The sequence below is a fragment of the Salvelinus alpinus genome, chromosome 2 (assembly GCF_045679555.1).
Source record: "Salvelinus alpinus chromosome 2, SLU_Salpinus.1, whole genome shotgun sequence".
Taxonomy (NCBI): domain Eukaryota; kingdom Metazoa; phylum Chordata; class Actinopteri; order Salmoniformes; family Salmonidae; genus Salvelinus; species Salvelinus alpinus.
In genome coordinates this window covers 25,731,644-25,747,133 of record NC_092087.1, presented here as the reverse complement: position 1 = coordinate 25,747,133, position 15,490 = coordinate 25,731,644, and the positions used below count along the sequence as shown (strand labels likewise).

The 15,490-nt window shown below is 41.1% G+C and overlaps 1 protein-coding gene across 1 annotated transcript; it reads left to right on the top strand.

Moving 5' to 3' along the window:
* Positions 1–7,730: 7,730 nt before the first annotated feature.
* On the top strand, positions 7,731–12,481 carry LOC139557464 (kelch repeat and BTB domain-containing protein 8-like). Its single transcript, XM_071372296.1, has 5 exons — positions 7,731–7,877; positions 9,002–9,209; positions 9,565–9,871; positions 10,124–10,934; positions 11,519–12,481. The coding sequence occupies exons 1-5, from the start codon at positions 7,862–7,864 to the stop codon at positions 11,980–11,982; spliced, it is 1,806 nt and encodes a 601-aa protein (XP_071228397.1). The 5' UTR covers positions 7,731–7,861; the 3' UTR covers positions 11,983–12,481.
* Positions 12,482–15,490: the final 3,009 nt, after the last annotated feature.

Sequence of the window (15,490 nt, the reverse complement as noted above, 5' to 3'; positions counted from 1 at the left end):
ATTGTGATTGAGAGCTTAAATAGAAATTCTTTGCCTTTCATGCATTCTTATTAATTACGGAAAGGGCATTCCCTAACGCTAATGTTGACAAAAGCTTGATATGGTATCTTTACTAACATAGGAAATAAAACAGATTACACAAAAGTATTTGGACACCCCTACAAATTAGTGGATTCGGCTATTTCAGCCACACCTGTTGCTGACAGGTGTATAAAATCGAGCACACAGCCATGCAATCTCCATAGACAAAGTAGAATGGCCTTGGTGAAGAGCTCAGTGACTTTCAACGTTGCACTGTCAAACTGTAGGATGCCAGCTTTCCAACAAGTCAGTTCGTAAAATTTCTGCCCTGCTAGAGCTACCCCGGTAAACTGTAAGTGCTGTTATTGAGAAGTGGAAAGGTCTAGGAGCAACAACGGCTCAGCCGCAAAGTAGTAGGTCACACAAGCTCACAGAACGGGACCGTCGGGTGCTGAATTGCGTAGGGTGTAAAAATCATCTGTCCTCGGCTGCAACACTCACTACTGAGTTCCAAACTGCCTCTGGAAGCAACGTCAGCACAATAACTGTTTGTCGGGAGCTTCATGAAATGGGTTTCCATGGCCGAGCAGGCGCACACAAGCCTAAGATCACCATGCGCAATGCCAAGCATCAGCTGGAGTGGTGTTAAGCTCACTGCCATCGGAGTTTTCTGGAATCACGCTTCAACATCTATCAGTCCGACGGACGAATCTGGGTTTGGCGGATGCCAGGAGAACGCTACCTGCCCCAATGCATAGTGCCAAATGTAAAGTTTGGTGGAGGAAGAATAATGCTCTGGGGCTTTTTTTCATGGTTCGAGCTAGGCCCCTTAGTTCCAGTGAAAGAAAATCTTAACGCCACAGCATACAATTACATTCTAGACGATTTTGTGCTTCCAACTTTGTGGCAAAAGTTTGGGCAAGGCCCTTTCCTGTTTCAGCATGACAATGCCCCCGTTCACAAAGCGAGGTCCATGCAGAAATTGTTTGTCGAGATCGGTGTGGAAGAAGTTGACTGGCCTGCACAGAGCCCTGACCTCAACTCCATCGAATACCTTTGGGGTGAATTTAAACGCTGACTGCGTAATTGCCAAACATCAGTGTCCGACCTCACTAATACTCTTGCAGCTGAATGGAATTTTGGAATGAGATATTCGCCGAGCAGGTGTCCACATACTTTTGGTAATGTTGTGTATTTCTGGAGTAAAATAACTATATCTCAGATATAATTCTGCTGTTGAAGTCGTGTTTTGAGGGCGAGAGGAAATCAAATGTCTAGGTAGCTAACTAGCTAGATGGTTCGCTTTGGCTAACCCTGAATCTGACAGACAAAGTTTAATCTCCTGTTTTTAGCAGGAGATTAAACAAGCACATATGATATGTGCTTGTTGGCTAACTAGCCACCTTGTCATTGGCATAAAGAGTGATTCATCAGATATGTGTGGCAATAGCTAACATTAGGGACAGTTCGAAATTGACTGGGGGACTGGTCCAACTCAAGGTGTCATAAAAAATAAATGCACCCCCTTCCTCAACATAAAAAATATTTTCACAAGACCATAGTACTGTAAAATAAATTGCACATCCTCTCCCTCATAGAATTATCTAAAAATAATGTTTACGACCATAAATAACAATAACTGTAGCGACCCTGTGTTTATAAATGTATTGAGTATTGACTTCACCGCTTCAGCATGCTTTTGTGGCACAGTCGATGTCACGCAGGACTACTGGCCAGAAGGTTGAGGGTTTGACAAACCATGGTCGACCTCACTCTCCCTGCCTGTTTCATTAAACTACGATCAGAGACAATGATCAGCTGCACTCTTAAGAAAAGGGTTCCAAAAGGGTTCTTCGGCTGTCCCCATAGGAGTAGCCTTTTTGGTTCCAGGTAGAACAATATTGAGTTCAATGTAGAACCCTCTGTGTAAAGGGTTCTACATGGAACTCAAAAGGGTTCTTCAAGGGGTTCTCCTATGGGGACAGCTGAAGCACCCTTTTAGGTTCTAGAAAGCACCTTTTTTTCTAAGAGTGTAGCGGAAAATCAGATATTCAACATTTTGATGCCATATTTATATAATTACATAAAATATATGCAACAAATATTCCACCAACAGGTTTCTGTACCAATGTACCACCAACCAAACAAAGCGTACCCATTTCAGGCACTTCAATATCATGGTTTGCGTATTCAACACCACAGTAAATAGACTATGTCAATCTCGACAAACAGAAAATACATCCCCCCCTACCTTGTGGGCTTACCCAGTATCGAAGGCTTGGCTTGACAATCTCCGAATGTGATTAACCTTTTTGGTGTTTTGTAACAGATGTCTTTTTCTATTCATCAAATGGCCGCTGCACGGTTTGGATTGATTGATTTAATTTGTCAGTAAAAATAAATACATATACACACAGTACAAAGATGTTTAAAAGGGACTTATTTCCATTGTGGTCCCTATTTTTTTACATAAATAGATATACAACTACATAGATACATTACATAGATACAGAGACATTAGAGAGATACATTAGAGAGATACATTACAGACACATTACAGAGATACAGACACATTACATAGATACAGACACATTACAGAGACACAGACAGATTACAGAGATACAAACACATTACAGAGATACAGACACATTACAGAGATACAGACAAAAAAATGCTCAACCCCCAGACGAGTATGAGGGGGGAGTTTGAATACAATTCTTACAAGCTTGTTTGGCTGGTATTTTATTCTTCAGATGTTTGGGGCTGCTGATGAACCATGATGTGCAGGCATAATCAAAGTGACACTGGACTAGCGCACCTGCCAGAGTCTTTAGGGTGTCAATAGCTGGGTTTCCATCCAGTTGGGGACAGATTTTCATGGGAATATTCTAAAATCTGCACAAAAACAATATGCACATTTTCCCATCACATTTGTGTTTCCATCAAATTGAGTTGTTGCGAATTAAAGTCTGTGAGTAAATACGTAGGGCACATAAAAATAACTTTGTGTGGTATATTCCCATGTACTGAATAAAAAATACAAGTAAAATGGGTTTCCATAGCATTTTCCACTAGAAATCAAAAATGTTGGTGTGTGTGTTTTTATTTACAGCTTGTAGTGGCACAACAGAGGGGAATGAGAATGTGCCAGCAAAGAAAATAAAACACCCTTCAAGATGGAAAGGAGAGGTTTGGAAGAGAAGGAGGATGGAGGGTAAATCTGCTTTTGTCTAGAAGGGATACAGCTTTTGTTAAAATTGTTCTTTTAGTAGCAGGTTAGGAGAATTGATGTAGAAAATGTATTTTATTCCATGCTGAAATGTGTCTGATTTGCATACTATTAACATGATTGATAGTAGCATTTTCCACTGTAGGCCTACTGATGGTTTTGTCACAAAAACATTGTGTAGGTGTAGTGAATGTGCCCTCTATGGTATTGGCATGTGCGCTCTAGCCAACAGCTCACAGATACAGTACGGGTATAGCCTGCTACATAATGAGATTATTATACACAAAAGTGAGATTATTTATTATTTGTCAAACGGCAGCCAAGCATCGATCATCATGTCTCCAGAATAAAACCCTTGATATTTATTGAAAGGAGCATCAAGCGCATCACCGTGCACTTTCACCACCCTGTGAAGTTCATCCTAATTTATTTAATCTGTAGCCTAATAAACTGCAAGCTTTCCCATGATGTTGTGACATTTTTTTATCTGACGTACTTTCCTCGCATAAAAAGGTTGGATGGAAACCTGGTTAATGTCAAGCCATTTTGAGGATGCTATAATTATATTTTGGACAAATGTGCGCATGCCTACAGGAGACTTTGAAGTAGCCTAATCAGATTAAAATGTTGACTGGTTATGTTTATGTTATGTTATGTTCATATAAAAGGTTATACATTTTAAAAGTGAAATGACAAATATTTTTGATATATTGAAGCATTAGGTTATAGGTGCGAGAGAAATAGCCACTTGGATTGGAGACAGAGCTTGCGTTAAGCTTTTCTGAATAATTGGGCCTGTCGGGAGCATACAGTATGTGGCAACATTATTATAGGACTACTTGGGAGAATGATGATCTGCAACAGACTGCGCATTCAGTATCAGAAGTAAAAATATAGCCAGACAGGTCTGCTACTGTTTCTTTCTAAACTGTCCAGAGTAGACCCACAATGGATCCAAATGGAATGAAACATTCAAATCACAGGACTTTTGCACAGTTATTCCAATGACATTTTCACTGCAGCCTAGAGTAGAATTTTGTACCAACTTGAAAATTGTATTATCCCTAAACAAGATCAATAGGAGAGCTTTTGAGCGGATTGTTTCATGTCTTCACTGTTTTTTCATGTGCAATGATGCACCTCACCTCTCCGCGTTGCGTCGTGCCTAAGAACAGCTCTTAGCCGTGGTATATTGGCCATATATCACAAACCCCTGTGGTGCCTTATTGCTATTATAAACTGGTTAGCAACGTAAATAGAGCAGCATCAATGCATGTTTTGTCATACCCGTGGTATACGGTCTGATATACCTTGGCCTTTCAGCCAATCAGCATTCAGGGATCAAACCACCCAGTTTATAATAAAAGTTAGCAGATGGAAAATGTAGTGCATAAGGGAAGTACCAAAACACCTTGATATGGGGGAGGCGCATGCAAGCAGATGAGGAAATGTGGCTAGCATGAAAGAAATGATATAGTAAAACCTGCAATAGACCTAATATAAACCAGGGAAAAAACACACTATCATCACCTGCTCCCATAAAAAAAACACACAACCCTCCCCAAAGCAAACCCCTGCCCAGTACATTTTTATCTGTCCCTTAGCTAACTAGCTGCAGTGTCAACTATGTAGCTAGCTAACATGAGCTTGGTCAGTCCAGCGAAGCATCCTCCCACTCTACTGCTCTCTCTCACTCTGTGTGTGTGTGTCTAAATGTCAAAAGCACAACTGCCATACAGGCAGTTTATCATCTTAGTAAGGTTTTTGTACACCATATACTAGAAATCAAAAATGTTTATGTGTGTGTTTTTATTTACAGCTTGTAGTGGCACAACAGAGGGGAATGAGAATGTGCCAGCAAAGAAAACAAAACACCCTTCAAGATGGAAAGGAGAGGTTTGGAAGAGAAGGAGGATGGAGGGTAAATCCGCTTTTGTCTAGAAGGGATACAGCTTTTGTTAAAATTGTTCTTTTAGTAGCAGGTTAGGAGAATTGATGTAGAAAATGTATTTTATTCCATGCTGAAATGTGTCTGATTTGCATACTATTAACATGATTGATAGTAACATTTAGATATTGATTGTTGGACTGATCAACCTTGATATTTCATTCTGAATTAAAAATGTAACATCACACTTGGAGCAAATATTTTTAGTACGCATTCACCATCACATCTACTTGTAAAATGAATTGTCATTAATGATATTTAAATTGTAAAATTCGAGTACCATTTACCTTTTTATGAAATTGAGCACATTGGTAGATATTAAGTCAACTGTGAATAAGACCTTAATTGAAACTGTCCAGCCTACAAACTTTGTTTGACGTCAGTCTTCATTGGAAACTACCTGTGCTGGAAGACATCTCCACTAATAAATGAATGTCAAATAAATTGCACTAATTTGTTGTCGCTGTCACAGTTTGCCATGGAGTGTAAAATGAAATTACCAAACAACATTTTTAACTAGTACTTAAATAGTTTTCTGACTGGATACTTTTTACTCTTACTTGAATGGTTTCTTAAGAGGCATACTTTTACTTGAGTAAATTACAATCTAAGTAATAGTACTTTTACTGAAGTACATATTTTCCGTACTCTACCCATCTCTGTAAATTATACATAATCTAATTATAAAATGTGGGCGAGCATCCACACTGGAGGAAAGTAGCTTAATCGGAGTGTTTCATCATTACACATCACCCCTTGTTACTGTGGCTGAGCCCATCAAGGCTCTGATTGGTGAACCACTGATCCATTCACAGCTCTTTGTTTGTTGGCAAGATTAGGGATTTCACACAATGCTTTAACATACAGTGTTTTTACAATTTACATATTTGACACACTTTAACATACATGGTTACAATGTGCATGTTCATTTATACAGTAGTTATTATTCAACATGTCCTCCCTTGGGATTTTAACTCAAAATCTCTTTGTTCACGGCATTCCGATCTTCTTCCTACGCCACCATGTCTGTGTCATTTATCAGTTAATCTGACTGTTCTCTCATCGTTGATTTGATTTACTTATTTCAGTTGAGTATGTTGAGTTCGCCAGTTGAGTATGGGGTCCCTTATTGGGACCATGGTTAGGTCATTGGTGCTTGGTGCTGGTGGCCTGGGTTCAAGATCTGCTAGGAGAGACACACTACTCTCACATTCTTAGCAATATACTGTATGTTAATGTAGTTATTTGGCAACAGTTACAACACCCCTAACTGATCTAATTAAAATTGGTTTCTCATTGAAAGATGGGAATCTGTAGGATTAGCCTTTGAGCACAAATTATTACCACATGTCCACTACCTCTCATAAAAATATCAGTATTTATTGATTCTATATAGTTGAGCATGTCTTCTTGTAGTCAAAGTGTGTCAAATATGTGTGTGGGTGTACGTGTGTGCGTGTGCGTGTGCGTGTGCGTGTGAATGTGCGTGTCCATAATCATGCCAATAGAAAGCGATGTAAATGGAAACAGTAACAAGGCATGGTGTGTAATGAAAACTTTTTTTTTTGCGAATTTTTCTTTGGGTCCATCAGGTGACACACAGAAATGTTACTGCAGCGTTCCCATGAAAAGTGTGTAGAACATTTCTTATCTATTATTCTAAGAACATGGCAACCATTTTCTGTGTATGTTTGGTGGGACATTAATGGAATATTTTCCCAACCCTCAGAAAACTGGACACAGGAATATTCTTGCAACATTCCCATGCGTGTCTAGAACATTAATATTGGATATTCGGAGAACATGGCAACCACGTTCAGGGTAAATTCTGTTAGACATTTAGGGAATGCTCCCCTAACACTAATGGCAAAACATGCTAAATAGGTTTTCAGGAGGTTTTTGATAACATAAATAAAGTCTTCCCCTACCTAATGGAAAGCTGGACACTCAAACTGGGTCAAATCTGGGTAACATTACAAAAACGTTCTCTCTCCTAAATAAAATGCTCTGGGTATATATATCTCTATGGTGTATTCATTATATTTATATAAAATATAATTTTAATGTGAAAAGAACATATAGATGAATAGCATATAGCTTTTCCTTTTTTCTGTGTTTTGTAGGATACATTTAATGTATCAAAATGTCTTTGAAAATACAATGCAATAATCTAGCCTTTGATTGGAGAAAACGTATGTTTCACTTAGACAATCAATTAGTACCAGTAACTCACATTTACCTATTTGCGGAAAATTGTGAGCTATGTCAAAATGAGACAATAAATTGATCATCTATTTTTGAAAGGTTGCTTTGATATTTTATTTTGCTTTCCCTTTACCCAAAATAATTTTATTGGCTTGCTCTCTCTTGCGATTGGCTGTCGTCTGTTTCCGGGGCTCACAGTAGTGACGTTTTACGGTTTGCTTTGAGACGATTTTGGCTAGAAGGGATTCAGCTTTTATCAAATTAACGTCAAAAGTTGAAATGTTTTGCATTTTAGTTAACCCTTCCCATAACATAATTATTCTACGTTAATTATCATAACATGCTGCGTAAATTATCTTAACCTGTTAGTACGAAAAGTCAAATCTAACAAAAGCTGTATCCCTTCTAGCCTTAACCGCTTTGAGCTTGTAGACCAGTTTGAGAAAGACTGGGGGAGAATGGCTGCCAGTGGAGGTTAGCGTTTCTTGATTGTTTGTGTTGACGATTCAAACTTATTTAACGCATTTTAAAGTTCCATAATTCATACTGAAGGATATATAACCGAGATTACACTCTGACAAAAGTCATAGACAATGACTTCTCTTTGTTTTAGCTACAAGTGAAGCTGTAAGCGAATGGCTTATTTAAAAAGTGTGCTAGCTAGTTAGCATTGCTATAACCTTAGCTAACTCGATCAGATCGATGGCTAGCTAGTACAGCCGAGTCTGTAAACAATTGCATGTCTTTGTATGCAAATGACAGTCGTGGCTAATACTGTCAACCTGTTCGTAGCTATCTTAGCTTTTATTAATAGTTGTCAAAGTGTGTAGTTAGGTAGTTGACTAGTTTAATATCAACCACTACTATAGTTAGCCAACAGAAAAGTAGATATGTCCAGTTAGCCACAGTACTTAACGTAACCACGTCTCATCCTGACGAACAATGAACGGTGGTTGGCCAGCTAACTGGCTAGCTCCATTTCAACATCATGAGCACGATATCCTTAACGATCAAATTAGATTCGTGGCTATCCGTTAGGTGGTTTTAGTGCCCGTTTTGACTGGTTTAAGGGCTAAAAGATTGCTTTCTAGCTACTTTAGCCGGCTAATAATGCCGCGGATAACTTGCTCTGGTGCTATGCAACTGTGAGTTTCTAATCCGCAGAGCTAGCTAGCTTGTTGTGAAAGCCTCGTTGTTTTAGACGGGTCTTTGTTCTGTCATTATGTTCTGTCATTAAGTTAACTCGAGCACACAAGTTGAACTGGGTGGGGGATTTCCATGGTACACTGGCAACGTTAACGTTACCACTACAAACAAGGTATATCAAGTATCGAAAAGTAATTTTAGTTCAGTAATAGATTAATGCTACAAATCTCCACGTGTTGTAGCTAGAGTATTTGTTCTCCACTCTGTAAAGTACACTTGACTCAATTGTGCTGCATATAGCTAGCTAATGATGCCACTAACGTTAAGTAATCTTATTTACTACCAACATAATTTAAAAATCTGTAGCCTTTTGTTTGTGACTCTCATATGTCAGTGTTGTTTAATCCATAATTTTTAAAAGGCATGTTGTCTCTTTCATGTTTGTTCCATAGACGTAGGCAAGCTGTTACAAGTACAGAATGTGACTCCTGCGAACACAACCTACAGTGGGGTTGATGCCGTTCATGCCTGTAACATCCTCCAGCAGCTCAAAGCCTTGTATGATGAAGCACAGCTCACAGACATTGTCGTTGAGGTGGACCATGGCAAGACATTTCCGTGTCACCGAAATGTTCTTGCAGCAATCAGCCCTTACTTTAGGTAGGTCAGATATGTGTGAGGCGTTTGCTTGCTTCTAGTCCTTTACATTTGGGGTATCACTTTTAGTTGAGGGAAATGTATTAGCTATGCTGAGTTTTTACATTTACATTTAAGTCATTTAGCAGACGCTCTTATCCAGAGCGACTTTTTTGAAGGGTCAAACTTTTATATGATAACAAATGCCGCAACTAGCCTGAGTGCCAATTTGTTTGCGCCATCATGCCAACTCTGTAACTTATTGTCATGTCAATGACAGCAATGGAGTAGGCAAGAGCCCAAACACATCTGGGATCAGAATATGCTGCAACACCGTTCAAGCTTTTATGCATTTTCTGTTTCCTCTTCTTCCTACCAGGTCCATGTTCACCAGTGGCCTTACAGAGAGCAGCCAGAGGGAGGTGCGGCTCATTGGGGTTGAGTCTGAGTCCATGCACCTGGTCCTGGACTATGCCTACACGTCCAGAGTCATGCTGTCCGAGTCCAATGTCCAGGCCCTGTTCACGGCAGCCAGCATCTTCCAGATCCCAGCCCTGCAGGACCAGTGTGCCCTGTTCATGATCAGCCGTCTGGACCCCCAGAACTGCACCGGGGTCTACATGTTCGCAGACGCCTACGGCCACCAGTTGCTGAGGGAGCGCTCCCAGGACTACATACGCAAGAAGGTGGGTTTTATTCAAAGAACAAGCTGTTCTCTTACACTGTTATGCTTCACTTTGCTCACCTTTTGGGAAGGATTAATGTATGGATCTGTTGTTAATATGGCCTTATAACTACAGTAATGTGAGAGCACATTGAAGTACATATGGTAGATGACACACTAAATAAGATTTAGATAAGTATCCCAGGTCTGCGTCTGTTAGTTGAGCATGCTGTGACAGATGAAATGTAACATGCGGTGTTGTGCTGTGTTGTAGTTCCTGTGTGTGGCATGGGAGCAGGAGTTCCTCCAGCTCACCAAGGAGCAGCTGGTGAGCATCCTGAACAACGATGACCTGAACGTGGAGAAGGAAGAGCATGTGTATGAGAGCATTGTGCGCTGGTTGGAGCACGACAGCCCTCGCAGGGAGACCCACCTGGCTGAGGTGTTTTCTCAATGTATCCGACTGCCCCTCCTGGATGACTCTTTTCTCAGCCGCATCCCGGCCCCTTTCGCCTGCGCCCTCTCTCTGTCCAGGGAACCTGCCGAAGCCAAGGCACGTCTCAACGGCTGCTCTCAGCGCCTGGGCATGACCGCCTCCGAGATGGTCATCTGCTTTGACGCGGCACACAAACACTCAGGGAAGAAACAGACCGTGCCTTGCCTGGACACTGCTGCTGGGAAGGTGTTCAAACTCTGCAAGCCCCCCAATGACCTGCGGGAGGTGGGCATCCTGGTGTCATCGGAGAACGACATCTTCATCGCTGGGGGCTATCGCCCTAGCAACAGCGATGTGTCCATCGACCACCGGGCGGAGAGCGACTTCTGGCAATACGAGCATGCAGGGAACCGTTGGCTGGCACGTTCGCCCATGCTACGGGCCCGGATCGGCTGCAGGCTGGTCCACTGCTGTGGGAAGCTGTACGCCCTGGGGGGCCGTGTGTACGAAGGGGATGGAAGGAATGCACTGAAGTCAGTGGAGTGCTACGATGCCAGGGATAACTGCTGGACTGCCGTCAGCCCCATGCCTGTCGCCATGGAGTTTCACAGCGCTGTGGAGTACAGAGACCACATCTACATCCTCCAAGGTGAGTCGGGATAGTGAGCGACTATGGGACCTTGAAATGCAGTGGGAAAAAGCTTCAGGAGAGGTATTTTATTTTTCCAAGCAAGTTGACTGAGAATACATTCTCATTTACAGCAACGACCTGGGGAATAGTTACAGCGGAGATAAATGAGCCAATTGGAAGCTGGGGATGATTAGGTAGCCATGATGGTATGAGAGCCAGATTGGGAATTTAGCCAGGACACCAGGGTCAACACCACTACTTTTACGATAAGTACCATGGGATCTTTAGTGACCACAGAGAGTCAGGATACCCGTTTTAATGTCCCATCCGAAAGATGGCACCCTACACAATGTCCCCAATCACTGCCCTGGGGCATTGGGATCTTTTTTTAGACCAGATAAGAGTGCCTCCTACTGGCCCTCCAACACCACTTCCTGCAGCATCTGGTCTCCCATCCAGGGACCAACCATGCTTAGATTCAGAGGTAAGCCAGCTGTGGTATGCTGCTGGCAGGTGTAGGAGACTAAATAAATATAAAGCTACAGTTCATTCTTTTTTCAAAATGTGTCTTATCACTGGTGCTTCTTTTCTCTGTTTAACAGGTGAGTACTTCTTCTGTTTTGACCCTCGCAAGGACTACTGGGGCCACCTGTCCCCCATGAGTGTACCCCGGAGCCAGGGTCTGGTTGTCTTACACAAGAACTGCATCTATTACATCGCTGGCATCTGCAGGAACCACCAGCGCACCTTCACCATGGAGGTCTATGACATAGAGCAGAACACCTGGGCCCGAAAGAGGGACCTTCCCTTCGACCAGGCCACCAGCCCCTACATCAAGGCTCTGCTCCTCCAGGGCAAGCTGCACCTGTTTGTCCGAGCCACGCAGGTCATGGTGGAGGAACACGTGTTCCGTACCAGCAGGAAGAACTCCCTCTACCAGTATGACGACGAGGCGGATGCTTGGACCAAAGTCTACGAGACGCCTGACCGCCTCTGGGACCTGGGCCGCCATTTTGAATGTGTGGTGGCCAAACTGTACCCGCAGTGTCTTCAGAAAGTGCTCTGAGAGGGCCTTGGTGAATGGGTGGCAGGTAGCCTAGCGGTTAGAACATTGGGCCAGTAACCGAAAGGTTGCTGGTTCAAATACCCGAGCCGGCAAGGTGAAAATCTCTGTGCCCTTGAGCAAGGCACTTAACCTTAATTTGCTCCAGCGGCGCTGTACTGATAAGGCTGATCCTGTAAAACATCACATTTCACTGGACCTATCTGGTGTATGTGACAAACATTTATTGGGTTGAACCCATCCGGGAGGAGGGAGCGTGAGGTCCTGCTTGTCTTGTGCCTGATGCTGTCCTGTTTTGCACCACAAGGGCAGTTAAGAGTTTAGTCTTAAAGCATTAAAATATAAGGTTTAACACGATCAAATGGGGGTGCTTTCAAAAGATTGCAGTATTTGTGTTTTTTTTCTTCCACTCAGCACCAAATACCCAAACTGATGCTTGTTTTACAGCCCAATGAATTATAAGTGCAATTATTATGTTTGCTTGTTGTTGAGCCATTTTGTTCCATTTAATCTTAAAAGCATATATAGGTTAAAATTTTTACAATTGATTGACATGCAGTTGATGGATCAGATGAAGTACCCTCTAGTTATGGAACCGCGACATGTTAGCATAAAGTGAAAATTATATATATATATAAATCATAAAAATTTTATATATATATTCATACGGGTAAGATGAGCAGTGTTGCTCATTGGTAGGTTGTTAGCTCAGATTGAGGGTTTTTTGTGTCTGACTTTTGTATTGATTTGAATGATGATTGCTCCCTACAGCAAGTTCGTCTTTGTGGAAGTGTTTATTAGTTGTGTATGAAGTGCGCTCGTGATTTAGATCAATTTAGTATTATTGCCATGTGTGATCGGTATGATGCTATTTTCTGAAACTAATACTTTGCTTTCAAGAGAAGGCCTAAGTTGTCAACCAATGTGCTATTTGGCTTCGTTGCAGTTGGATTTATACTTTTTCAATTTGTAGACTAATGCAATGGACTCTCAGAGCTGGCATCCATTTTGTTGCAACGAGTTTCACATGCCAAGACAACTTAAGAGAAGTTAGAAGATTCACTCTCCACATTGGAGAAACAAGCAGGGCGTCAGATGTGTGGTTGGCCAAGATAAGTGCGACATTTCGAACCAGGCAACAGTTTGCTTTGATAGCAACTTAACAGAAGTCAGATAAGGAATGAAGGGACATGGTTCAGGCTGATGTATTGATTTGGCCAAAGTGTGGGCAGCTCGCTGCAGAATAGTCTTTTCTGTCGTATTTTTTCAGCATGTCTGGTATTCATTACAATCTGCTTTAAAAAAGTGTTTGGGTTAACCTACCTCTTAAATGCCAAAATGCATTTAAGAACTTGTTTTGGTTCATCTGAAAAGTTGTTGAAGTTTCAAGTAGCTATAACTAAGGAAACTTTGATACAATTAGGTAGGGCTGGGACGATACCAGTATCGCGATACTCCTTAGTATTGTGGCAAGGAAACAAAAAATGAAGCAGATTTAACTTCTTTAGGATAACAGTCCTAAAGTTGGAAACATACCTCATTATGTTATCCGGAGTCACCTTTATTTATTTTCCAAACTATAGCACAATATTTTACATACAGCAGGTTTTTAAAGGGCCAAAGCAGGTGGTCTGCTTCGTGTTTTCATTTTTGCCATTGATAAAATATTGCAATGCTGGTATCGTCACAGCCCTACATTTAGGTTTACGCTCGTTGAAGTGCATTACATTTTGTTTTCAAGCCTAATTTGGGTACTTACCTTTGCTCGTTGAAATGTTTCAATATTTGCCTGTGTGGCTGGCTGCTGTACAGTAGTTGTCTGAGGAGGAGTAAAGTAGAGATTGTTGGTGTGTAATTTAGTGCAGATCCCAAGGGGGATGTCATTGTGCCTATGGGTGGGTGGGTGGGTGGGTGGGTGGGGGGCATCCAGATAGTAGTCCTGTGTGTTTAGCCTGGCGAGGTAGTCTGTCTCAAGTCTTATTTATCATTGCACTGAATCACTCTTCAACGGTCCGTCACTGCAAACTTGACCAAGCAGCACCCACCTGGACAGAGCATTACCACAGAGAGCTTCTTTTCTACATGAATCCATCTGTATGCTATGACATTGAGAATAACTAACTATTGGTGCTGCTTTTTTGATGATCTTGTATATATTAAATAAGTAACAGCAATTGAGTGACGTTCCCTATGGAACTGTAACAAATTCAATGACGTCAATTTCCTCATGCAGGTTCCTGTGTCATCTTTGCACTACATATGATCATTTATTTGATCTCATATTTAAAGCATTTCCCCAAAATATATCATTAACCACAAAGCAATCTTGGGAAATGCAGTTCTGTCTTCACAGAATTTGAAATGGAGAGTAGTATGTAAACGTTCTGTTTGTAGCTGTGGACATGAACTTTTGTAAAGAAAAATAGTGCACATCACTTGGCACTGGTTTGCTCTGGCCAGAGCAGTGCCCTCCATGGGTGAGGAAGGAGAAAAGGGGTTTCCCCAAATGCCTAAAAACTCAGTCACATGAGAACCAGGAATGGACAACTCAGGATTTCTATTGATAAACAGTACTGTATTTAAATGTCTTGTTTCATGTGTAATATACATTTGCTGTACTTGCACAGTTTTTTACAACTTTTTTTATTTTATAACTTGAAAAGTAGAAATGTTATTTTCAATGGCTGTTTTTCCATTTTCTATGTTTAGTTATAGTAGAGCGATTCTGTTCTGTATCCCACACAAGATGAATATCTGCTCATAAATGTAAATATTCTCAGTAGTTTTGCTTTACCAAAACTTCACAACAAGCATATCTGTAAGTCCAATGTTACATGATCTCCAACACATCAGTTTTGTGAAATACTTAAAGCGTACAACGAATCAGCCAGTCAATGTGCTTTCTGTGCAAAAGATATAGTTGGCCTTGTGTGGCCATGCCCAAACTCATTCAAGCCCTGTATGTATGCATCCTGCATGGATGGCTACTACCAGTGGAATCTTACTGCTTTTCTTTTTGTTTGCTGGTTTGTCTGTGTAGTATGGGGAATAGTGGTGGTTGAGCTCAACTGTGAAATTCACATTGCACATCATTTGAGAATAAAATGACAAGTGAAACCATAGTGACTTTTTATTGCCATATGATTATTTGGTGCTGAATGAATGTTTTCGAACTTTTTATTCCCCTTGTAGCCTATACTCTGTGTGTGTGTTATGCATATGTGTGTATATATTATATATGTTTGTGCATATGCATGAAGCTATTTTTGAAAGTAGGCTAACCTAGATCACATTCATGTAACATGTTATGAGACATGATACCCATCACCAGTTAGTTACAAGGTTGCAACTTTTGTAACAAATAGACCTAGTTGACATCCCTGAGTAGCGACATTCTTGTGACCTTTTTAGTGAAAGATAAGACAATCATAAATAGATTTGTGTTTGGCTAAAAGATAAACCGGCCAGAATTGATAGCCTAGGAGCCTAAAATGCTAATTCCTAGACTTTT

What these genes read in the sequence shown, in the direction of transcription:
- LOC139557464 (XM_071372296.1), top strand. An exon ending in GCAATCAGCCCTTACTTTAG is followed by an intron (nt 9,210 to 9,564) that starts GTAGGTCAGATA and finishes TCTTCCTACCAG; the next exon opens with GTCCATGTTCACCAGTGGCC. An exon ending in AGGACTACATACGCAAGAAG is followed by an intron (nt 9,872 to 10,123) that starts GTGGGTTTTATT and finishes GCTGTGTTGTAG; the next exon opens with TTCCTGTGTGTGGCATGGGA.